This window comes from Geotrypetes seraphini, chromosome 5, assembly GCF_902459505.1.
Source record: "Geotrypetes seraphini chromosome 5, aGeoSer1.1, whole genome shotgun sequence".
In the NCBI taxonomy this organism is placed as follows: domain Eukaryota; kingdom Metazoa; phylum Chordata; class Amphibia; order Gymnophiona; family Dermophiidae; genus Geotrypetes; species Geotrypetes seraphini.
In genome coordinates this window covers 4660879-4687376 of record NC_047088.1, presented here as the reverse complement: position 1 = coordinate 4687376, position 26498 = coordinate 4660879, and the positions used below count along the sequence as shown (strand labels likewise).

At 46.1% G+C, this 26498-nt stretch overlaps 1 protein-coding gene across 1 annotated transcript in view; it reads right to left on the bottom strand.

Annotated features, from left to right (window-relative positions):
* TEX11 (testis expressed 11) overlaps nt 1-26498 on the bottom strand; it is a 575855-nt gene that overhangs the window by 443385 nt on the left and 105972 nt on the right. The window contains exons 7-8 of the mRNA XM_033944972.1: nt 26320-26439; nt 14243-14323 (exon numbers count right to left, since the gene is read on the bottom strand). Of these exons, the coding sequence (XP_033800863.1) occupies nt 14243-14323; nt 26320-26439 (201 nt within the window). The remainder of the gene's footprint in view (nt 1-14242; nt 14324-26319; nt 26440-26498) is intronic.

The window sequence follows — 26498 nt, the reverse complement described above, 5'->3', positions numbered from 1 at the left end:
ACGTTATGTTCATGTGTGTCGGTTGTAGTTAATAATTAAGACCCTGTTTTTAATTGTAAATCGCTTTGAATTAAAGATATTGTGATACATCAAAATTTTAATAAAACTTGAAACTATTCATAATGATTGTAAGGATATATGTGCCATTAATTAATAATTGACCATTAAGAATATATTAATTGAGTAGAAGTTTTAACAAAGTCAAATGGGTGTTAATAGTGTATGATTCAATGGATCTTTTTGTATTATGCAGAGCTCCTATATGAACCCGGGGTATGCTAGAGACACTGCATTAAAAGGATAAGTAAAAAAGAAACTTTTGCTGTTGTTTAGTCTTTATATTTGAAATATGACAGAAAGCATCACAGCAGAAAGCAAACAAGCTACATATAATCAGGAGGCTATGAGATGAGCCTAAGCTGGACAATCACATATTTTGATGTAAATGGTATTGAAGGCTCTTTTGCCATCCTGTAATTGAACCCAAACCAGTGACGTGTGCAGTCATTGTGGTTGTTTCCAATTTGCCTCACTCCTTCATCTTCAACATCCTTTTAGTGTTTACTAGGTGGTCTCGAGCCCACATGTGTCTTCTTCGGTATGCTCTTCTTCGGAGGTGGTTGCCTCAGAGGCACAGTCTGGATCATCCTGCTCTGCTTCCGGGCTTGGATCAGTGTAGTCTTCGTTGGTGACTCCAGACTTCCCATCTTGTACAAGGGGTGAGTCTGGACCAGCCCTAGTGGATGGTGCTGCTCACAGATGCCAGTCTTCTCAGTGTCTAGGTCACTCAGCTCAGGACACCTGGTCCACGAAGGAGGCTTCTTGGTCTTAGAGACCAGAGCCATCCGTCTGGCGTTGTTAGCCTTCCAACTCTTTTTGATGGGCAAGTCAGTCAGGGTTCTTTTGAACAATGCCACGGTGGTGGCCTATGTCAATAACCAGGGGGGCACCCAAAGCACTTTGGTGGCACAGGAGGGGGCTCTGCTCATGGTCTGGGCGGAGTCTCATCTTCAGGACATTTCAGCCTCCCACATAGCCTCACACAAAGTGGTCCGGAACAGGAAGGGCTATCGGGCCCTGCATGAGCAATCTCCGATGGCAAGGAAGACGCAGATCCCTCACAGAGATCAACTGCACCAAGTCTGTGTACCAAGGATGGCTGGACCAGTCTGGGGACACTAGGAACCTGAGTGAGATGCCACCCGGTGTAGAATGTGCCCTCTCATAGGCCAAGGGAAAAGCCATACAAAAGTCCCCCTTCTGTCCATGGTTGAACCAGAGTGCCGAGCCCTGCTCTACTGACCTCTAAGCAGCAGCTGAAGAACCTGACCACCTTCCAGTTCCCCAAGGACACTATCAGATCGAAGGTGGGGCGACCCCACCAACTAATTATGGCTTCAAACGCTAGCCCGGACAGGGTCCATTCTCCCGGGTTCAGAATCTGACAACTGAGGAAGTATATTGGCACATCGGCCACTCCTGTCACATGAGCCGAGGACAAGGCCATCAAATGCTTCTCCACCTAGGCAACAAGCATCCAAGCCTTCAGGCTCAGCCAGGGACTTCTCATGCCTCCCTGACAATTGACATAGGCAACCGCCATTGCAATGTCTGAGAACACGTAGAGATTCCCTGAAATCGCAGCAGAGCCAGACAAGACCGTACGCAGCTCCAGCCGACTAATCCACCATCTGCTCTCCAATGCAGTCCACCGACACTGAACCGGCACCGACTGGCAAACTGCTCCCCAACTGGAAAGACTTGCGTCCATTGCCAGGGACACCCCGTCCAAGACACGCAGAGGGAGCCCTCTCTACAGAGTAACCAGATACAACCACTGCACCACACAGCTGCGTGCTGTCACCAACCATGGCAACTACACCCCCAGTGCATCCTATTGAGGATTCCACCGAGACAGAAGAGACAACTGAAGAGGATGGATATGAGCTCTTGCCCACGGATCACAACTATGGTCACCACCATGAGACCCAATACCTGCAGACACTGCCAGGCCATCGGGGCTGGAGCCGCTAACATGTCCCAAATTGCACTCCGAAGCTTGAGCTTCCCGGATTCCGTCAGAAACACTTGGTTCCTGCCCATATGGACCCAGACTCTCAAGCACTCCAAGTCCTGCGTCGGCTCGACTTGAGATGGATCACCTAGCTGAGACTGTCTAGCAGTCACCACTTGGCAAACTGCCAAGTGGCCTTCCTCCAAAGAGGGAGCTCTGATCAGCCAGTTGTTGAAGTACTGATGGACCAGCACAACCCTTGAGCGCAGATGGATAGCCACCACCACCATGACTTTGGTGAATGATCTGGGCGCCGACACAACCTGAAGGGCAGCACCGCGAACTGGAAGTGCCTTCCGAGAACATAAAACCTCAGGAACCTCCGATGATCCAGAAAAAAAAAAAAAAATCAAGATATGGAGGTACGCTTATAAGAGGTCCAAGGAAGCCAAAAACTCCCCTGGCACCACTGCTGCCATTACTGAACGTACCGTTTCCAGTCGGAAACGCGGAACTCGCAGAAAGGTGTTACCTGTCTTCAGTACCAGAATAGGTCTGCAATCTTCGGAATCCTTCATTGGCATTAAGTAAATCGAGTATCTCCCGGAGCCCAAGTCTCCCTTTGGGACAGGCTCTATAGCCACCAGATCCAGCAACCTGCTCACCGTGGCTCACACCTTGCTGGCTATGTCCAGAATTCCCATAAAAGGGGACAGGAAGAATTCCGGTGGAGGTCAGAAAAAAAACCTGTAGGCAAAGGCTTTCCCTAAGCACGTCGAGGACTCACTGGTCCACCCCTCCAGAGACCTGGCATCATAATTCTCTCTAGGGAGAGGCAGAAGGCAGGGAGTAAGAAAACTGTTGGTGCACTGCACCTCCAAAGCGAGGACTGGAGTGTAGACTGCCGCTGAGGGTCCGGTGAACTGAAAAGTGCACCAGAAGTAACGAAAATCCGGCCATCCCACATCCCTGGTTGGACGAGGTCTACAGCCAGAGAGCACCTCAGGCTTATGGTCCTGAACACTTGCCATGAGGTCATCCAAATCCTGGTCAACCAGGATCGAACCTTTAAAAGGGAACCTGCTCAGAGGAGCCTGTAGCTGAAGGAGCACCGGACCACTGGTGAATCCAAGTCATTCGTTGAGTGGACACTGAAGAAGCTCCCAGCTTAGTTCAAGATGCCATAGCATGCATCAGTCAAAAAAAAAAAAAATTCTGACATGCCCAAGCCACAAAGAAGTGGCTGCCACAGCTCGCCCTCCTGCCCTAGCGAAAAGAAAGACGCTTGAGAACAAAATGCACTCTTCTGTCCTGAACATCCTGCAGGACAATCCCTCCATCTGAGGAGAAAGAGGTACGCTTGGCAATCTGAGCCACAGCTGAATCCACCATCAGCGGGACCAGATGCTAGGTGAAGTCCGATGCCCTGGGATACAACTTTGTGATATCCAAGATAAGGAAACCCTCCAGGGACTTCAAGACCTCTAATAACACATCCGCCAAAACCGCATTGTCAAGCAAGGAAGCAGACAGCAGAGGCTCAGAACTCAGAACTGTACATTCTGCTTGACCCACGAGTTCTGGAACCAGGTTCTGTGTTCACAGTGACCCAGAAATAAAGACGGGCAAGTGGCCAGTTTTGAAGAGCCGGCACACCGCCTGACAAACAGCAAGGTCTCGGAACCCATTGTTCTGGGTATCACCCAGATCTGCCAAATTAGCCACATCTGCTGATTCCGTCAAAAAAACAGGTGACAGCAAAGGCACAGACACCGAAGCAGAAGCAAGGGCGGGGACGAACCACCTGCTTTCTGATACCCCAGCAAAGAAACAAATCGACATGCTGGTATCCGAAGGTGGAGACTGTTGTACTGGATCTGAGCGGGAGAAACAGGCAAAGTCCCTTTTACTTTATTTTTTTTTTCTCATACATCCAGATAGCTCAGATCCACAAAATCTGGGGAAAATCAGTCACCGGCAGCCAGAACCGCTCTGTGCGTCTCAGATCTCACAAGATTAGCAGACTGAGGAGACTTTTTCCCAGAATGGTGCTTGCATTTTGCAAAAAACACCATCTGCACCCAGTTTAGGCGCCCCAGACGCAGCAATCACGACTCCAGTGGAATTAAAGGGCTTTAGCGCCTCTCAGTAGGAGGGGAGCGCGGGATCCACACACGTCTCACCCCCCCCCTCGTGGCCCACAACGCACGGGATACATGGCCATGAAACTGGCCGCCATCCGCCACATCTAAGGCATGAATCTATGCAATCCTGTCTTGAGGTGGTCATCTGTGAAGTTTGAAGCAAAAACGAAGCTTCTAAGTCTAAAAAATATACTTTTTAAAACTTTGAAGAAAATCTAAGATGGCCACTGCAGGTGCTGATTTTGACTGAAAAACGGCTGTTAAAAACTCAGGAAAACGTGAAGAATGGTGACTTTAGGATTTTACGGGGGGGGGGGGCAGAGCATGCAGGGAAACCCCCCAAAACCCCAATTTGAGCATCCCCTAAAATCGGCAAACTCTGTGACTCAAAGACAGCTCCGATACATGTGCTGCAATGCATTTCAATGGCAGCCAGCAATACACAGTGCAAGCACAGGGAGATCATTACCTCAGGAACTGATTAAACTGGATTTTTCAAATCTTCTGACCGCTTCATCTTCTCTGTCACCACAGATCACGCCCACCAGGACCCTTCAGGGGAGTTAAGGAAGACACACAGTCCGGTTCTGATCCTGGTGTACCTCCACGGAACCGTAGCAGCCTGCGCTCTACCCCTTTGCGGACGAACCAGGGGAGAGATGGCTCCCGATCCTAGAGACCCGATCCAATCTGCAGGCTGTCTGGAGGGCTTATTTATTTAGATTTTTATCCGTCCTCCCAGTAGCTCAGAATGGTTTACAAGTAAACATTCACAATAGAGTGAATTGGACATACAAGATTATACAGTAGATTTAAATACTTGGACATGCGAGACTGTGCAGCAGTTTAGATATAGGGACTATACAGCAAATTAAGAACAGTAAGTTAAATGTAAGTAGTTTAGTTTAGATACAAGTTATTTGAGTATAGGCTGAGAATGGACTATACAGAAATTTAGGCAGAAGATTAGAATGGAGAAAGAAGGGTAGAGGTGGGGTTTAAGGGGGTTGGGTGTAGACTGAGGGTGACCTTTAGTTGAAGAGGAGGGTCTTTACCATTTTCCGAAATGTTATTAGTGAGTTCTGTAGTCTGAGTTGAGGGGGGAGTTGGTTCCAGAGTTGGGGAATGAAGTGGCTGTAGGAGCATTTGCGGGCAGTTTCTGAGAGGAGGGACCTTCCGGGGGGAATGCATAAAAGTTTACAGAGCACCCTCCAGTTAAAGCTTACAGAGCACCCTCCAGAAGCAGACAAAATTTAAGGAAAAGTCTGCGATCTCCCGCTGAAGGAACACTCTCAGAGTGAATTCGCAGCACTTGGGCAATACTCGCGGCACCGAAGAAAATAAAAGACTAGGAATTGAGAAATAAAATCACGAGCAAAAGAAACTAAAAGTTCTCAAAAAGGTTGCAGAAACAAACTGAACTGAGTGTCCGCACAGGTGACATCGCAGAGGGGGTTGGTTTTATTTCTAAGTTCTGCAGCCAAGGCTGGAATAGATGAACTACCAAAATGTTCAGCCTCCAGAGGGAATGTTCAAGAATTACTATTATATACCTCAGAAGAAGTTACAAACAACTGAGCAAGGAATGGATAAACTTGTATCTATTGAATTTAATCTTACAGATTTCCTAGAGCAGTGTATCGCAAACTGTGTGCCCCGACACACTTCTGTGCCTTCTGAAATTGTGCCACAATACACTGGGCAGGAAGAGAGGCACCGGAGTCAGCTAACTTGCAACTTCCTGCCTTCTGCAGGAAGTTGCAAGTTAGCTGATGCTGGCGCCTCTCTTCCTGCCCCTATATGCAACGGCACACTCAAAATCAGGAGGCAGAGAGAAACAGGAGTCCCAGCAGCTTCTTGCTCCACCCCCCGGACCAGCAGCGGCACTTCAGTATGATTTTAACTTAGTCATACAGCTGCCACTAGCATTAGTTTAGACTCAGTTTCTTCAGGCAGCCACGGGGCCTTTGCTAGGCCGATCCTCTTTGATGATACGACCTGGGCCAGACTAGCAAAAACCCCAAGGCTGCCTTATGAAACTGAGATCACAGATCAAAAGACATATCACCAAGCTTTTCCACCTTTTCACCTATCAAGATGGGCTCTTCTTCTGCCACAATGTGACTAGTCTGTATGAAGCAATTGGAATCACCTGTAACCCGAAAGAGTGTCATCTCTTCATTGACACTCATCCAGGAGCATCAAAGCTGTGCTGCTCCATATCAGGAAAAATTCCCTGTCTCTTCCGTGGCTTACACAATGCAATGAGTACAGCTGGGAGGTCATCAGAGACTTCAGAATGGTAGCATTCCTAATGGGTCTCCAATGCGATTTTACTAAGTTTCCCTGCTATCTCTGCCTTTGGGATAGCAGAGACACAAAGGCACACACTACCAAAGGTGGGATTGGCCACAGCAGACCAGGTTCTCCATGGGGAGAAACAATACATAGTAACATAGTAACATAGTAGATGACGGCAGATAAAGACCCGAATGGTCCATCCAGTCTGCCCAACCTGATTCAATTTAAATTGGACCCCGGAAAGTGCTGATGCCACTACTGCACATCAAATTGGGACTAATGAAACAATTTGTCAGTGCTCTAGATAAGGAGTTAGCAGCCTTCAAGTACCTTCAAGACATCTTCCCTAATCTATCTGAAGCAAAGGTTAAAGCTGGTGTCTTCATAGGACCAAAGATAAAGAAGATCCTGGAGTGCAATAAATTTCCCAAGAACCTAACCAAGAAGAAGAAAAAGTCTTGGAACAGCTTTGTCACTGTGGTTCAGGGCTTCCTGGGCAATCACAATGCTGAAAACTATGTAGAGTTGGTTCAGAATCTGGTGGAGAATTACAGTAAAATGGGCTGTAGGACATCTTTCAAAGTCCATGTCCTTGACGCTTATCTTAAGACATTCAAGGAGAACATGAGAACATATTCAGAGGAGCAGGGTGAGCGCTTCTATCAGGATTTACTGGACTTCGAAACCTGCTACCAAGGACAGTATGAGAACATAATGGGAGACTACATCTGGGGGCTGATTTGTGAAAGTTACTTACAATATAATCGCAAATCTCAAAAAAACTACTCACTTCTAAATCTTCGGTGGTCATTTTTGTATAACTTTAATATAAATGCATGTTAATTGTTATTGTGAAGTGGATGTTTTTCTGCTGGATTTGACTCGCAAGTTTCTCTATGCCTTTCTTCCAATTCCTCTCATCCTTAAGATGCTTTTCAAGCTCAAGCAGGAATCAGCCACCATGATTCTTATAGCTCCTCGGTGGCCCAGACAACCCTGGTTTTCCCTGCTACTTCAACTCAGTATGAAGGAATCAATCCCTCTTCAAATTTTCCCGTCTCTTTTCATACAGAATCATGGATCTTTGGTAGCTTTTAATGACGTTAGAAGAATGAAAAGATGAAAAATTGTCATTTTCATGTTTTAAATATGTAAATTGTAAAATTTGACTATCCTAGTCATAAAAGCAAAGTTTTAAGGAAACAACAGACACCTTCTACACTTTTTAGGCATAAGCAATTAGGAAATTATACTTACTGCCCAGGAATAAAAATTGTATTACATAGGGCCCCTTTTATCAAGCTGTGCTAGAGTTTCTTAGCATAGGCTAGCACAGTAAAGCACAGTTACTTACCGTAACAGGTGTTATCCAGAGACAGCAGGCAGCTATTCTCACATATGGGTGATGTCATCCGACGGAGCCCGGATGCGGACGCCTCACAAGCAGACTTGCTTGAAGAAACTCGAAGTTTTGACTCGCCCACACCGAGCATGCACGAGTGCCTTCCCACCCAGCACAGGGCACGTCTCCTCAGTTCAGATAGCTAGCAGAGAAGCCAACCAGGGGAGGTGGGTGGGTTATGAGAATAGCTGCCTGCTGTCCCTGGATAACACCTGTTACGGTAAGTAACTGTGCTTTATCCCAAGACAAGCAGGCAGGTATTCTCACATATGGGTGACCTCCAAGCTAATGAGAATGGGAAGGTGGGAGTGTTGGCAATTTAGGAGAATAAATTTTGTAATACTGTTTGGCCAAACTGTCCATCCCATCTGGAGAAAGTATCCAGACAATAGTGAGAAGTGAAGGTATGAACCGAGGACCAAGTAGCAGCTCTACAAATTTCCTCAATAGGTGTAGATCTGAGGAAAGCTACTGAAGCTACCATTGCTCTGACTTTATGGGCTGTGACTTTACTATGAAAGGGTAATCCAGCCTGGGCATAGCAGAAAGAGATACAAGCCGGCATCCAGTTGGAGATGGTACGCTTAGAAATAGGATGTCGAAGGAAACAAAATGTTGAGGAGCAGTTCTGTATGGTTTGGTGCATTCCAAGTAGAAGGCCAAAGCACGTTTACAGTCCAGACTATGAAGAGCTGATTCTCCAGGGTGAGAATGAGGCTTTGGAAAAAACACTGGAAGTACAATAGATTGGTTGAGATGAAATTCTGAGACCACTTTAGGTAGGAATTTCGGATGAGTACAAAGAACTACTTTGTCATGATGGAACACCGTGAAAGGTTGGTCAGTAACTAAAGCTTGCAGCTCACTGACTTATCGAGCAGAAGTGAGGGCAATGAGAAACACCACTTTACAAGTGAGATACTTTAGATGAGCCTTATCAATTGGTTAAAATGGAGGCTTCATGAGTTGAGTAAGGACAACATTGAGGTCCCAAACCACAGGAGGCAGTTTGAGAGGAGGTTTGACATTGAAAAGTCCTTTCATGAATCTGGAAACCACCGGATGAGCAGAGAGGGGTTTCCCTTCAATAGGCTGATGAAAAGCCGTAATTGCACTGAGATGGACTCGTATAGATGTAGACTTGAGGCCATAATTGGATAATTGCAAGATAGTCCAAAACAGAAGATAAGGAGGCTCCTTATGATGAGAAAAACACCATGTAGTAAATCTAGTCCATTTCTGGTGATAGCATTGTCTAGTGGTAAGCTTTCGAGAAGCTTCTAAATCGTCTCTTACAGATTGAGAAAACTAAAGAGGGGTTATGTTGAGAGGTACCAGGCTGTCAGGTGTAGAGACTGCAGCTTGGGATGAAGAAGAGAACCCTGACTCTGTGTAAGCAGAGAAGGAAAAAATGGTAGAAGGTATGGCTCCCTGCTGCTGAGTTGAAGTAGAAAGGAGTACCAGGGTTGTCTCGGTCACCGAGGAGCAATTAGGATCATGGTGGCATGCTCGTTCTTCAACTTGACCAGAGTCTTGAGAATGGGAGGGAATGGAGGAAATGCGTAGAGGAAAAGATTCGTCCATTCCAGAAAAAAAGCATCTGCCTCGAGGTGGTGAGGAGAGTATATCCTGGAGCAGAACTGAGGCAGTTTGTAGTTGTGGGGAGCTGCAAAGAGGTCTATCTGTGGCGTTCCCCACTGAGAAAAAAATGTGATGAAAAGGCAAGGAATGGAGAGTTCAGTCGTGAGGTTGCAGGAGACGACTCAAGTTGTCCATCAAGCAATTCTTTGCCCCTTGAATGTAGACAGCTTTGAGGAAGGTGTTGTGGCGGATTGCCCAGTCCCAAACCTCCAGAGCTTCTTGACAAAGTGAGGCCGACCCTGTACCTCCCTGTTTGTTGACATAATACATGGTGACTTGGTTCTCCATGCGAATGAGGACTACTGTGTCGTGAAGGAGATGTTGAAAAGCATGGAGAGCTTTGAGGTTCGCTCTGAGTTCCAACTGATCGATATGACACTGATGATCCGTACTGGTCCAGAGGCCTTGAGTACGGAGACCATCAAGATGAGCGCCCCAAGCTTAGGTAAAAGAGTCTGTAGTGAGGACCTTCCGATGAGGGGGTTATTGAAAAAGCAAGCTTCTGGAAAGATTGGAAGAGAGCATCCACCAATGGAGAGACTGCTTCAAAGAAGGAGTGACTGTGATGTGTCGAGAAAGAGGATCGCAAACCTGCATCCATTGAGATGCCAGGGTCAACTGAGGAATTCTGAGGTCAAGTCTGGCAAAAGGAGTCATGTTTACTGTGGAGGCCATGTGACCCAGAAGTACCATCATGTGTCTCGCTGAGATGTAAGAGCAGGAAGACACTGTGTGACAGAGTTGAAGAAGAGCTTCCAGATGTTGTTGCGGAAGAAATGCTCTGAGTTGGACAGTGCCCAGAACAGCTCCAATGAATTATAGATTCTGTGAGGGCTGAAGTTGAGATTTGGGAAAGTTGATTTCGAATCCCAAACTTTGTAGGAACCAGATAGTCCGTTGAGTCGCTACAATAACCCCTTGAGATGTGGAATCTTTGATGAGCCAGTCGTCGAGGTAAGGAAATACCTGAAGACCATGATTCCTTAGAGCTGCTGCTACCACTACCAGGCACTTGGTGAACACTCTGGGAGACGAGGCCAGGCTGAAGTGTAGAACTCTGTATTGATAATGCAGATTCCCCACCCGAAATCTGAGGTATTGACGGGAGGCCGGATGAATGGGAATATGAGTGTAGGCCTCCTTGAGATCCAGAGAGCATAACCAGTCGTTCTGCTCAAGAAGGGGATAAAGAGATGCCAGGGACAACATTCAAAATTTTTCTTTGACTAGAAATTTGTTGAGAGCCCTGAGATCCAGAATGGGTCACAGATCGCCCGTCTTCTTTGCAACAAGGGAACTGGTTCGAAGGCTTGGAGATGAAGCAGAGCTTCAGCTTCCAGAAGAAGAAGGGCGGTCTGAGATGGATTGGAACGATACTCTCTTGGAGGAAGCTCTGGTGGAACCTGAGTGAAATGGAGAGAATATCCTTCCCTGATGACGGTAAGCAGCCAGAGGTCGGATGTAATTAACGTCCATCGGTTGTGAAAATGATGGAGACGACCTCCTATAGGGGGAAAAAGAGACAGAGACAGAACGGTGGAGGTTATGCTCTGATGTTAACAGTCAAAAAGGCTAAGAAGCCTTAGGTGCAGCAGAAGGTTGGGATTTCTGTTGCTTCTGAGGTTGCTGTTTTTTCAGAGGAGGGTGAGTATAAGGAGCCGGCTTTGGAGCAAAACACCTTTGATAGATAACAGCAGGGCGTGCAGGCTTGGCAGGAGCTGGCTTTGGTTTAGGTCTGACTATTGAAGCAAAAGATTTTTCATGGTCAGATAATTTCTTGGTGGCTGCCTCAATGGATTCATCAAAGAGGTCATTGCCTTGACAAGGAAGGTTAGATAAGCGGTCTTGAAGGTTAGAGTCCATGTCAATGGTATGAAGCCAGGCAAGACGACGCATAGCTACAGAACAAGCAGCCGCTCGGGCAGATAACTCAAAGGCATCATAAGATGATTGAAGTAGATGGAGACGTAACTGAGAGAAAGAAGCAATGAGTTCTTGAAACTCAAAATGCATGTGGTTATCCATATAAGCCAAAAACTTTGGTAGAAAAGAAGAAATTCAAAATAAGTGATGAAATAAAAATTATAATTGAGGACTTTAGAGGACATCATAGCATTCTGGTTGATGCGACATCCAAATTTATTCATAGTTTTTCTTTCCCTTCCAGGAAGAACTGTGGCATAGACCTTGGAAGGATGGGATCTCTTCAAGGAGGATTCAACAAGCAGGGATTGATAAGATAACTGTGAGTTGTCTAACCCTTTGCGATGCACAGTTTTATACCTTGAGTCCAATTTTCCTGGAACTGCTGGTATGGAAAAAGGAGTCTCCATGCATCGAGCAAAAGTCTGATTCAAAAGCTTATGAAGTGGAAGCTTGAGAGACTCTGCTGGAGGCTGAGGAAGACGCATGACTTCTAGATATTCCTTAGAATATTTGGAGCCAGTTTCCAATTGTTCATCCAAGTCTACAGCCATCTGTTGTAAGAAAGACAAGAAAGATAGCTGATCTGGCAATGCTTTGCCTCGAGAAGGCTCAAGGACGTCGAGGCAGCCTGTGTCGAAGAAGAAGCATCGGCATGGAAAAAGGCATCAAAGGAACCTGGTGACTTGTGCGAGACAATCGAGACCGGAACATCCTCGAGGTCCGGCATCAGAGACCTCGAATGAGGAGTCGGTGGTCTGGTCGAGGTTGGAGTAGATCGAGGCTTCCAGGAAGATGGTTTATCCCAAGAAGAACGATGCCTGGAAGAATGCCTCGATGAAGGCCTCGAATGTCGGTGAGAACTGTGTCTGGAATCAGATCTTGAGGATCGAGGAGATTTCACCTCGGAGACGTAAGCAGCCGATGTATGAATAGGACTAGAGGCTGTAGAACGAAGCTTCAGAGGCTTGGAGGAGGAACCTCGATGCTCTCGAAAAGACTCTGCTCCTTGCTTAGAGTGTGAGGATTCTCATCGATGCACTCGCAAAGAATCTGCTCCTTGCTTTTCGTGCCTGGATGGCAGACCAGACACTCGCAGAGACTCTGCTCCCTGCAAAGAGTGTGGAAGCTCAGACTGGGACATAGGAAGCGGCTCGACCTCGCAGGAGTCTGCTGAATGCCCAGGCAGGATAAGAGGAAGCAGTTTAGGACCCATAATAATAAGGTACTGAAGAAACTGCTTCTCTAATATGGTTTGAAAAGAAGCTGGCAAGGATGGATCCGCATCTGAAACCGGACCACTTGCCTTGGCTGGAGGTTTCTTCGAGGTAGTGTGAGTGTGTTTCGACTTAGTAGTCTTGGACACTTTAATCACCACTGGTGGAACCTACTGCTGAGCTATCTGACCTGAGGAAACAGGGGAAGATACAGCAGATGACGTTGAAGTAAGAGCCACTGCAAACGATGAAGGTCTGATGAGGCTCGAGGTGGAAGCAGTAGGCGCAGAAGGAGCCTCAATGGAAGTTGAGGCCGAAGACGCCTTCGAAGTCGAGGGATCAGTAGGAGACTCCATCTCGAAAAGCTTGTCCACCAGAATGCAACGAAGCTTGAAAGCATGAGGCTGAAGTGTTTGGCAAGGCAGGTACGACCTAGGATGATGTTTCGGCCCAAGGCACTTGAGGCAGCGCCCGTGAGAGAGATCGCACGCTGACACTTCCTACACCTCTTAAAGCCTGTAGCAGGCCGGGACATAGGCAGAAAAATAGCCACCGCAAAGTCGAAGCTCGCGGGCTGCGGCCGAGCAGCCCGTCCCGGAAAATGAACGGAAGAAGACAAAATTTATTTATTTTTTTTAACTAAAAGAAACAAAATAAAACAGCGATTCGTGAAGAAAAAAAACACCAACCGCGGTTGAGAGAAGGCAAAAAGTGAACGAAGTTAAACGCAGAGAGTCAAAGATGGACTTCTCGACTCTGCGGAAAACTGAGAACTGAGGAGACGCACCTGTGCTGGGCGGGAAGGCACTTGCGCATGCGCGGTGCGGGCGACTCGAAACTTAGAGTTTCTTCAAGCAAGTCTGCTTGTGAGGCGTCCACATCCAGGCTCCGTCGGATGACGTCACCCATATGTGAGAATACCTGCCTGCTTGTCCTGGGATAAATGCTCTTATGCTCACAGAATTCCTATGAGTGTCAGAGAACTTACCTCAACAGCCAGCACTAAAAATCTCTAGCATAGATCGGTAAAAGAGGAGGAATGTGAATTATTCAATTAGATTTGACAGTAGTTTTTGATGTGACAGATCATTTGCTTCTTTTCACTAAATAGAAGCAGGGCTGATGGGGGTTGCTTTAAATTGCATTTGGCCTTAAGTTTCATTGTGCTTCTTTAAGGTTGTGATTACTGTATATACTCGAATATAAACCGAGATTTGGGGGCCAAAAAAATGCCCACTTGGTTTATATTCGAGTCAGTGCTGACCCGCTCCCCTCCCGAACCTATTGTAGGCCTCTGTCGGGCCTGCCATGAGACCTAGTTGTCCAGCGGTGGGCCGGGACAGAAGGGATCCCTTCCATCTCCTGTCCCAGTCAACTCTACTAACCTTTACCTCCCTCCCTCTCCCAGGTGTACATTTTAAATCCCTTGTGGTTCAGCAGTATGCCGGGAAAACAAGGATTTCCCCCGCCCCAGCCGATTCCAAGGACCGCCACCATCCCTCAACCAATGTTTCTGTTATCCAACTTTTTGATTATCCAACCACCTGTTGGTCCAAATTAGGTTGGATAATTGAGAATCTAATGTAGTACTTTCATTTACCTCTTTTGGCAACCTCATCAGCATGTCTTTACAGCGCTGAATTCCAACCATTGCTTTTTCAAACTTCTCTTCAGCAACTGCCTAGGCAAACAAGAAAAAAAAATACCTAACAACTTGTGATTATAAATTTGAGCTTTGCATTGTGATTATAAATTTGAGGTTACCTTTTTGAATACTCCTAATACAGCCACACCAACAAAAAACAAAAAAAATTCCCTTTCCATATGGTACCACATGGGGGTCAATATTCTAAGGTACCTTTGATTATTACCAAAGGAAAAGTACCTCGCTCTATCGTATGGCCTCAACTCGAATATTGTGTGCAGTTCTGATCGCTGTATCTCAAAAAAAATACGCAGAATTAGAAAAGGTACAGAGAAGGGTGACGAAAATGATATAAGGTTTTGGGATGACTTCCCTATGAGGAAAGGCTAAAGCGGCTAGGGCTCTTCAGCTTGGAGAAGAGACAGCTCAGGGGTGATATGATAAGAGGTCTATAAAATACTGAGTGGAGTGGAAAGGGTGGATGTGAATCGCTTGTTCACTCTTTCTAAAAATCCTAGGACTAAGGGGCATAGAAAGAGAGGTACTAAGTAGTAATTAAACTCTGGAATTTGTTGCCAGAGAATGTGGTGAAATCAGTTAGCTTAGCGGGGCTTGGGTAAATCCACTGTTTATTCCTAGATTAAGCAGCATAAAATTGGGATCTAGCTAGGTGCTTGGGACCTGGGTTGGCCATTGTTGGAAACAGGATCATGGACTTGATGGACATTCAGTCTGTCTCAGTATGGCAATTCTTATGTTCTTACCCATTTATTTTGCTTTGATTGTTGTGGCTCTCAAGAGATAAAATTGCCCAGAGTTTACCTTACAGTGGTGATTTGATTATTTTATATAAGTTGTAGAAAAAGACACAATTATTCAGTTTTTCCAAGGCTCCTAATATATACCACTTGTAAGTAGATATGAATAAAATAGGCAATATTCTTAGAGCAGAACCTGTTAACACAGAAAGCACAGTTATTTACCGTAACAGGTGTTATCCAGAGACAGTAGGCAGATATTCTCACGTGGGTGACGTTATCCATGAAGCCCTGGTATGGGCAGGTTTAAAAGTGCATCATCACTTCAACAACTTGAGAAGGTTCGCAAACTGCCTGCACCACGCATGCGCGAGTACCTTCCTGCCCGACGTAGGCTCATGGCTCTTCAGTTCCGTAAGCAAGCTAAGAAGCCAACCAGGGGAGGTGGGTGGGTTGTGAGAATATCTGTCTGTTGTCCCTGGATAATACCTGTTAAGGTAAGTAACTGTGCTTTATCCCAGGACAAGCAGGCAGCATATTCTCACATGTGGGACTCCCTAGATTACTATGATGGGATGGACGAAGTGTTGACCATTAGGAAAAAAAATTTTGCAACACTGCTTGACTGAAGTGACCATCCCATCTGGAATAAGTTTTCAGACAGTAGTGTGATGTGAATGTATGAACTGAGGACCAAGTAGCAGCCTTACAGATTTCATCAATAGGAGCTGAGTGAAGGAAAGCAACTGAAGCTGCCATAAGCAATCCGATTGATCTTTGGGTTAAAAAAATGATCACTGGATGAAAACTAACACATCCATTTTAGATAAAATTGCCCCTAAACGAAAGAGTAAAAGCTGCTCAAATAAATACAACAAATGGTCCGACATCGAACTCCTAACAATAAAACAATCAGTAAGATGTTTAGAAAGAATCTGGAAAAAAACGGGAAAACAGTCAGACCGAAACAACTGGAGATCCAACATAAAACTCTACAAACAACAGATAAAAGAAAAACGCAAAACATTTTACTCATCCAAAATTAACTCATCTAACACTAGCTCAAAAGGAGCTAATACAAAAGAACTGTTCAACATAGTTAAAAATTTATTTGACACCACACGCCACTCTCAACCCATGCACAATATCAAGTTACCCTCAGCAAATGATCTAGCACATTTCAATTCAAAAATTAAAAACCTAAGAAATAACCACTCGACAGTTGTCACATGCGAACATCAATCAACTGATATACATGGAAATGAAATACCAGCGGACATGATTTGGAGTTCCTTCCACAATTTCGAATGGAATAACTATATCAAGTTATATAACAAATACTCTAAATCATACTGTGTCCTAGAGGGGTTTAGGGTACCAAGTCCGTTTCAATTACGATCTCTCTGATACATGGAGCAATTCATCTGGCGTGCCACAGGGGTCACCATTATCCCCTCTGCTCTTCAATGTTTATATGTCCTCACTGGGTGCGCAACTATCTCAGCTGGGGATAAAACTATTTAGCTACGCTGATGACTTCACGATAATTATCCCATTCAATACCTCCATCTCAGAAGTCATCCCCAAAGCAACAGAGGTACTAAATCAGATGGAGCAATGGAATGATGACTGAGTTCAGACTAAAGCTAAACACAGAGAAAACAAAACTTTTTATAGCATCGCCACACCCACTTGACACTAAAGCATCACTGTGCATCAATAACCTTAGTCATCCCATTCAACCCACTATGAAGGTATTGGGAGTAACATTGGACCAGAGTTTGACCATGAAAGACCAGGTAGACTCCTTGATTAGAAAGATCTTCCTCACCCTCTGGAAGCTTCAGTCCATCAGAGCTTACTTCGATGTCTCATCATTTAGAATTATGGTACAATCCCTCATACTGAGTCAACTCGATTATTGTAACATCGCCTACTTGGCACTCTCCCAGAAAAATATGCGGCGATTGCAACTGGTACAAAAAGCAATGTTACTTACCGTAACAGTTGTTATCCAGGGACAGCAGGCAGCTATTCTCACTAGTGGGTGATGTCATCCGACAGAGCCCCGATACGGACATCTTGCAAGCATGTCTTGCTTGAAGAAACTCAGAAGTTTCGAGATGCCCGCACCGCGCATGCACCAGTGCCTTCCCGCCCGATGTACCGGGCGTGTCTCCTCAGTTCAGGTAGCTAGCCTGAGAAGCCAACCCAGGGGAGGTGGGTGGGACGTGAGAATAGCTGCCTGCTGTCCCTGGATAACAACTGTTATGGTAAGTAACATTGCTTTATCCCAGGACAAGCAGGCAGGTATTCTCACTAGTGGGTGACCTCCAAGCTAACCCCAATGGGATGGTGGGAGAGTTGGCATTTAAGAGAACAAATTTTGTAACACTGTTTGGCCAAACTGTCCATCCCGTCTGGAGAAAGTATCCAGACAATAATGAGAGGTGAATGTATGAACCGAGGACCAAGTGGCAGCCTTACATATCTCCTCAATCGGTGTCGATCTGAGGAAGGCTACAGAGGCTGCCATTGCTCTGACCTTATGGGCTGTGACCTTACAGGGAAGGGATAATCCAGCCTGGGCATAGCAGGAAGAGATACAAGCCGCCATCCAGTTGGAGATGGTGCGCTTCGATACAGGTCGTCCCAACTTGTTTGGATCAAAGGAGACGAAAAGTTGAGGAGCAGTTCTGTGTGGCTTCGTGCGTTCCAAGTAGAAAGCTAAAGCACGTTTACAGTCCAGAGTGTGTAAAGCAGATTCTCCAGGATGAGAATGAGGCTTTGGAAAGAACACTGGAAGCACGATGGATTGGTTGAGGTGAAATTCAGAGACCACTTTAGGCAAGAATTTTGGATGAGTACGAAGAACCACCTTGTCATGATGGAATACTGTGAAAGGTGGATCCGCCACTAGGGCCTGAAGCTCACTGACCCTGCGAGCAGACGTGAGGGCCACCAGAAAAACCACCTTCCAGGTGAGATACTTAAGTGGAGCCTTGTTGAGAGGTTCAAACGGAGGCTTCATGAGATGAGACAGGACAACATTGAGATCCCAAACCACAGGATGAGGTTTGATAGGAGGGTTGACATGAAAAAGTCCTTTCATAAATCTGGAAACCACAGGATGAGCAGACAAAGGTTTCCCCTGTAGAGGCTGATGGAAAGCCGCAATAGCACTCAGGTGGACTCGTATAGAGGTAGACTTGAGACCAGACTGAGACAGGTGTAGAAGATAGTCCAACACAGAGGATAGGGAAGCTCGCTGAGGCTCCTTGTCATTGGAAATACACCAGGAAGAGAATCTAGTCCATTTTTGGGAATAGCATTGTCGAGTAGCAGGTTTCCTGGAAGCCTCCAAGACCTCCCTCACTGCTTGAGAGAACTGGTGAGGAGTTACGTTGAGAAGAACCAAGCTGTCAGGTGGAGGGACTGCAGGTTGGGATGAAGTAGTGAACCTTGATGTTGAGTAAGTAGTGAAGGAAACACTGGAAGAAGTACTGGCTCCCTGCTGCTCAGTTGAAGTAGAAGGGAGTACCAAGGTTGTCTGGGCCACCGAGGAGCAATCAGAATCATGGTGGCATGGTCTGATCTCAACTTGACCAGAGTCTTCTGAATGAGAGGAAATGGAGGAAACGCATATAGGAAGTGATTCCCCCAATCCAGTAGAAAAGCGTCTGCCTCGAGGCGGTGAGGAGTGTAGATCCTGGAGCAAAACTGAGGCAGTTTGAAGTTGTGGGGGGCTGCAAAGAGGTCTATCTGAGGCGTTCCCCACTGAGCAAAGATCTGATGAAGGGGGTCGGAATGGAGCGTCCATTCGTGAGGCTGGAGAAGACGACTCAATTTGTCTGCCAAGACGTTGTCTTTCCCCTGAATGTAGACAGCTTTGAGGAAGGTGTTGTGGCGAACCGCCCAATCCCAGACTCGAAGAGCTTCCTGACAAAGAGGGGCCGAGCCCGTGCCCCCTTGTTTGTTGACATAATACATGGCGACCTGATTGTCTGTGCGAATAAGGACCACTATGTCGTGAAGCAGATGCTGAAAGGCTTGGAGAGCATTGAAGATGGCTCTGAGCTCCAGAAGATTGATCTGATGGAGTCGTTCCGCACTGGTCCAGAACCCCTGAGTGCGAAGACCATCCAGATGAGCCCCCCATGCATAGTTCGATGAATCGGTCGTGAGAACTTTCTGGTGGGGAGGAGAGTGAAACAGCAAACCTCTGGATAGATTCGAAGAGGTCATCCACCAGAGAAGAGACTGCCTTAGAGCAGGAGTGACTACAATGTGACGGGACAACGGGTCGGACACCTGAGTCCACTGAGATGCCAGGGTCCATTGAGGAATTCTGAGATGTAGTCTGGCAAAAGGCGTCACATGAACTGTAGATGCCATGTGGCCCAAGAGGACCATCATGTGTCTCGCTGAGATGGACGGGCGAGAAGACACCGACTGGCAGAGTAGAAGGAGAGCATCCATGCGTTGAGAAGGAAGGAATGCTCGAAGTTGAATGGTATCCAGAACAGCCCCGATAAAGGGGAGAGACTGGGTGGGCTGAAGATGTGACTTGGGGAAGTTGATCTCGAAGCCCAAACTCTGCAGGAAACAAATTGTAGTCAAGGTCGCCGAAATGACCCCTGGAGCCGACAGTGCCTTGATGAGCCAGTCGTCGAGGTATGGAAACACCTGAAGACCCATGTTCCGGAGTGCAGCGGCCACCACCACCAGACACTTCGTGAAGACTCTGGGAGACGAGGAAAGGCCGAATGGAAGCACTCGATACTGCAGATGTAGATGTCCCACCCGAAATCTGAGAAACTTGCGGGAGGCCGGATGAATAGGGATGTGAGTGTAGGCCTCCTTGAGGACCAGAGAGCATAACCAATCGTTCTGCTCGAGGAGGGGATAGAGAGAAGCAAGGGTCAGCATGCGGAACCGCTCCTTGACCAAAAACTTGTTGAGGACTCGAAGGTCCAAAATGGGACGCAGATCGCCCGTCTTCTTCGGGACCAGGAAGTACCGGGAGTAAAACCCCCGGTTTTGCTGATCGAGTGGAACCGGCTCGACGGCCCGAAGCCAAAGCAGAGCCTGAGCCTCCTGGAGGAGAAGAGCGGTCTGCGTCAAGTTGGAAGGATACTCTCTTGGCGGGTGGTCCGGGGGGACCCGTTGGAAATGAAGAGAGTATCCCTCTCTTACGATGGCAAGGACCCAGAGGTCCGTGGTTATTGTCTCCCATCGATGATAAAAATGATGGAGACGACCCCCAATGGGAAAAACGGGGGGAGACAGAACGGCGTTGGTTATGCTCCCTGGAAGAGAGTCAAAAAGGCTGAGTAGCCTTGGGTGCAGCCGGCATCTGAGGCTTCTGCTGAGGCTTCTGGGGAGGCTGTCTCTTCGCAGGCTGTCTCGCAGGAGGAGTCTGCCTCGGCTGATAAAGCCGCTGGTAAATCAGAGGCGGCCTAGAGGGACGAGACTGCTGAGGCTTAGGCTTAGGCCGCAGAATAGACTGGAAGGACTTCTCATGGTCCGAAAGCTTCTTAGTAACAGTCTTGATAGACTCATCGAACAGATCCGCCCCCGCACAAGGTACATTTGCAAGACTGTCTTGGAGGTTCGGATCCATATCAATGGTACGAAGCCATGCCAGGCGACGCATGGCGACCGAACAGGCCGCAGCACGTGCCGAGAGCTCGAAGGCATCGTAGGAGGATTGCATCAGCTGCAGGCGTAACTGAGAAAGGGTCGCCACCACCTCTTCAAATTCGAATCGAGCCTGAGCATCGATAAAAGGTATGAACTTGCGGAGTACCGGCAAGAAGAAGTCCAAATATGAAGAGAAGAAGAAAATGTAATTGAGCACTCGAGTCGCCATCATCGAGTTCTGGTAGATACGTCTACCAAACTTGTCCATCGTCCTCCCTTCACGGCCCGGTGGTACTGAGGCGTAAACCTGGGAGGGATGAGATCGTTTGAGGGAGGACTCGACCAGAAGTGACTGATGAGAAAGTTGCGCCCCTTCAAACCCTTTGTGATGGACGATGCGGTATCGAGCATCCAACTTACTGGGAACTGCAGGGATGGAATACGGTGTCTCAAAACAACGCATGAAAGTCTGGTCAAGCAGTTTATGCAGAGGAAGTCGGAGCGTCTCTGCCGGAGGGTGAGGCAAATGCATGGTGTCCAGATACTCCTTAGAATATCGAGAACCAGTGTCCAAAGTTACATCCAAGTCATCCGCCATTTGTCGGAGGAAGGAGGAAAAAGATAGTTGGTCCGCCAGCGCCGGCCGGCGAGACGGACTAGAAGAAGTGGAAGCCTCCGGATCCAGAGAAAGCTGGGAGCGGCAAGGAGAATAGGAAGTAGATGGTTTCTCAAACTCCGGTCCCTCAGGCGGGGATAAATCCGAAGAGGAGTATCCCATACGCTGGATCTTCTTTTGCGGGGACATCTCCGAATGACGTGAGTTGCTGATATTGCTTATGTTACAGCCTTTACTACTATCACATCTTTTCTTTTGCCGGGGGTGGTCTCTATAATTGTCCTTCGTACATACACCACCCCCACCTTCTAGTTTAAATGCCTAGAAAAATATTGTCTAAATTTCTCTGCAAGGTTTCTTTTTCCTGCTGTAGTAATATGTAGCCCATCAGTGCAATATAGCTTCTTGTCCTTCCATGTATTTCCCCATCCTCCTATGACCTGAAGCCTTCTTGATGACACCAGGCTTTGAGCCATCTATTAAAGTCCTCTGTGTTTTTCACTCTTTGCTCTCCCTTTCATATGGAGGCAGTATTTCAGAAAAAGCTAAAGTCTTTACAAAAGGTTTCATGCCCTTACTAAGCTCCCGAAAAGCTTTCTGTGCTGCAAGTGTGGAGTTGTCGGACAGACGTCAGAGGGTGGTGGTTAATGGAAGTCGCTCGAAGGAAGGAAAGGTGAGTAGTGGAGTCCCTCAGGGATCAGTGCTGGGGCCAATCCTGTTCAATATGATTGTGAGTCAAGTTTCAAGTTTAATACAAATTTGATTAATCGCTTTATCTAAATTCAAAGCGATGTACATGAAGATAAAATTACAATATAAATACAGTATTATAGTAGGTAAAACAAACAAGATTAATGACAAATTTGACAGAACCGGAAACAAAAGGGAAGTATAAGGAAAAAGTTACATTTTAAGTTAAAGAAACATACGTAAAGGGAAGGCACATAAGGAGACATTGCTGAAGGGATAGAAGGAAAAGTGTGCCTTTTTGCAGATGATACCAAGATTTGTAACAGAGTAGACACCGAAGAGGGAGTGGAAAAGATGAAAAAGGATCTGCAAAAGTTAGAGGAATGGTCTAATGCCTGGCAACTAAAATTCAATGCAAAGAAATGCAGAGTAATGCATTTGTGGATTAATAATAGGAAGGAACCGTATATGCTGGGAGGAGAGAAGCTGATATGCACGGATGGGGAGAGGGACCTTGGGGTGATAGTGTCCAAAGAACTAAAGGTGGAAAAACAGTGTGACAAGGAAGTGGCTGCTGCCAGAAGGATGCTGGGCTGTATAAAGAGAGGCGTAGTCAGTAGAAGGAAGAAAGTGTTGATGCCCCTGTACAGGTCATTGGTAAGGCCCCACTTGGAATATTGTGTTCAATTTTGGAGACCTGGCGAAGGACGTAAGAAGACTTGAGGCGGTCCAGAGGAGGGCAACGAAAATGATAGGAGGCTTGCGCCAGAAGACGTATGAGGAGAAACTGGAAGCCCTGAATATGCAAACCCTAGAGGAAAGGAGAGACAGGGGAGATATGATTCAGACGTTCAAATACTTGAAGGGTATTAACGAAGAACAAAATCTTTTCCAGAGAAAGGAAAATGGTAAAACCAGAGGACATAATTTGAGGTTGAGGGGTGGTAGATTCAGGGGCAAAGTCAGGAAATTCTACTTTACGGAGAGGGTAGTGGATGCCTGGAATGCGCTCCTGAGAGAGGTGGTGGAGAGTAAAACTGTGACTGAGTTCAAAGAAGCGTGGGATGAACACAGAGGATTTAGAATCAGAAAATAATATTAAATATTGAACTAAGGCCAGTACTGGGCAGACTTGCACGGTCTGTGTCTGTATATGGCCGTTTGGTGGAGGATGGGCTGGGGAGGGCTTCAATGGCTGGGAGGGTGTAGATGGGCTGCAGTAAATCTTAACAGAGATTTCGGCAGTTGGAACCCAAGCACAGTACCGTGTAAAGCTTTGGATTCTTGCCTAGAAATAGCTAAAAAGAAAAAATTTAAAAATTTAAATTGAATCAGGTTGGGCAGATTGGATGGACCATTCGGGTCTTTATCTGCCGTCATCTACTATGTTACTATATAGATTCAGTGGAATTGGAGATTAAGCAATTGACACATGATAATAAGAAATCGCAGATATTTGCCCAAACATTAGAGAATAAATTTGATGATTAAGAGAACAGAACACGGGTTTTATGTGCTATACTTGATTTTCTATTGATTTTATCTTCTGTAATTCATTCTCAACTGGAATTTACTCAGCATTTAGTCTTGTTTGTGCTGTCCTGTATCTTTGGACTTCGTTATTATCAGTTCATGCTGAATTCTGTTATGTGAAATTTAAAATTGTGTTAAAGAACCATTTATTTACTGTAACTTTTTCAGATTATGATTTAGGATGTGGATAGTCTGTGCCAGTAGACTTGCTTATTGATACTTTAACTTGTGTTTTTTCTGCTTTCCCATCATGCATATTGGCATTCTTTTCTTAGGTCTGCTTTTACAAAGCAGAACTACCGATAAGTGTGTGCTGAATGTGAAGAAGTCCATGGGAATTGAATGGGCTTCTTCATATTCAGCGTGCTACTAATTGGTAGCATCACTTTGTAAAAGAAGCTCTGTGGCAGAGTCCAGTCCAGACCTTCCTGGAGCCCTGCACACATTTTGGAGAAAGAAACCCCTTTTCTCCAACAAGTGTCTCAACTTGCTTCAGCTCAGCTCCATACCCCAAACACAGACAGTCACCTTTTAAACAAGCAGGTTCGGTTTACAGAGGTCTTGGATCTAGCAGGGGTGTCAAAGTCCCTCCTCGAGGGCCGCAATCCAGTCAGGTTTTCAGGATTTCCCCAATGAATATGCATGAGATCTATTAGCATACAATGAAAGCAGTGCATGCAAATAGATCTCATGCATATTCATTGGGGAAATCCTGAAAACCCGATTGGATTGTGGCCCTCGAGGAGGGACTTTGATACCCCTGGATTAGAGGCTTACCTCTCTAGTGTTTTCCTGGATGGGTTCTTGGCTAGCTTTCTCACTTCAGTCCTCCTCAGGACATGAATGCACGCCATGGCTAGGGAAGATTTCTCTCCTTCAAGATACTCTCACTCTGGGACTTCTCTGTATGAGTCTTCTCTGTGACAGATAAACACCTCTCTGCTGAGTCCCACTCCCTGACTCAGCAGGGTTACCTTGTTAAGGTGGCTCAGCACTGAGCTGTAAAACCCAGTGAGGTCTGGGACATTTAGTGCGCTCAGTCTTGGGCTAGCAGCCCCTTCTGTATGGAGGTGGAATGGTAGCATTAGTGGAAGATAACCCCTTACTCTTCCCACAATTTCTTAATTTGTTAGATATGTTAATATACCGTATTTCACCCTTTATAGGCCATGGCCTATACATGGGTTTTACAAACCCGTGTATGGGGCAAGGCCTAGTTATATGGGGCGGCCTACATAAAAAATTTTAATCATCTCTTCCACCCTCAGTATCTTTTTCGGTGCCCCCTGGACGGCAGATAGCAAATCTCCAGCGGTGCAGGGCAGCTGCAATCTCTTCGGCATCCAGCCTGCTCCCGCATCGCTTGCTGAGTAACTGACGTCAGTTCTCGCAAGTCCCGCGAGAGCTGATTTCGGCCATTCAGCGGCGGTGCAGGGGCAGGCCGGATGCTGAAGAGATCGTGGCTGCCCTGTACCGCTGGAGATTCGCCATCCGCCATCCAGGGGCTCCAGAAAAGGTACCAGGGGAAGGGGGGGGAAGATTTTAAAAGGCAGAGGAGGTACCGGAAGATAAGAATTTAAATTCTACTGCATGTTATTTAAAACCCTAAACGGAGACAGCCCATCCTACCTGAACAACCGCATCATCCAAGCACCCACAACCAGACACAGAAAAACGCATTCCCCATTCATACCTCCTCGGATCAAAGAAGTAAAACGATCAAAACTACACGACGGCCTCCTAGCCACTCAAGCCGCAAAACTAGACAACCAGATCTCCAACCTTCTGATGACCACCCCAAACTACAAGGCATTCAGAAAAGAAATAAAAACTATACTTTTCAAGAAATTCCTGAAACAGCCCTAACTTCACATACTCTTAACAACTCTAAAAATGACAAATGATCTACTCTTTACTACCCTAGTAATGACAATTGTGCTTCCATTGTAACCCCCTTTTATAATCTTTTGTAAGCCGCCTTACTCTTAACTATCCGAGAAATGTCAAAAGATCTACTCTTGACTACTCTAGTAAATCAATTGTTGTCCCATTGTAACCCCCGTTTATAAATCTTTTGTAAGCCGCCTTGAACCGCAAGGTAATGGCGGAATAGATATCCCTAAAGTAATGTAATGTAATGTAATAAGCCGCGGCTAATATCATGGGGTGGCTTATCTTCCGGTTTTTAAACATAGGCTGCCCTTTTCTGTGGCCTATACATGGGTGCGGCCTATGCGGAGGGGTGGCCTATATGCGGGGAAATAGGGTAGTTGTAAACTGCCTGGATTTTATTACAATAGGCAGTACATCAAGTTTTAAATAAACATAAACATGGCTCCATCTAAACTTGCCTCTGAAGAAGCCTACATGCGGGTTGCATAAAAGTATGCATCTTCTTGGCATCACCCATACTTTTATGTGGTTAACCTCTAGAGAAATTTTCTAAAAGCTTCTTTATGCATGAAAAATGATTTTACACAGAAAAAATCCTTTATAACATAACATTGTACTTCTTGACTGCGTAACCATAAGTTTTACGCGGTTTACAAAAGATTATAAACTAAAGACAATTTGATAATGACAGAAAAATTTGAGCAAGTATTTTGAGAAAAGATGAGTTTTCAATTGGGTTCTGAAATGTTTATAATAATAATCGAAATTCTCTATCATAGGAAGCCGCTTGGAATGCTAAAGCATGGTCAAGCGACTAGCCACAGATGAAAGAAAATGACAGAAGATACAGAAAGCATCAATAGAAGCAAGGGTCCTGATGCAATGTATGTGGTACATACTGCCTCAGCCTGGTATGTCAGCACTTTAAACAGATCCTTTTCCACATCTGTCTTATGCACATTCACATCAGCATCTTCTTTATTCCCTTTGGTTAGCTTGGAATACAGTTTTTCCAGACTCTGGAAGAAAAAACAACCCACTGCTGAATAACAACACTGTCCAATATACGTGGTCCTTC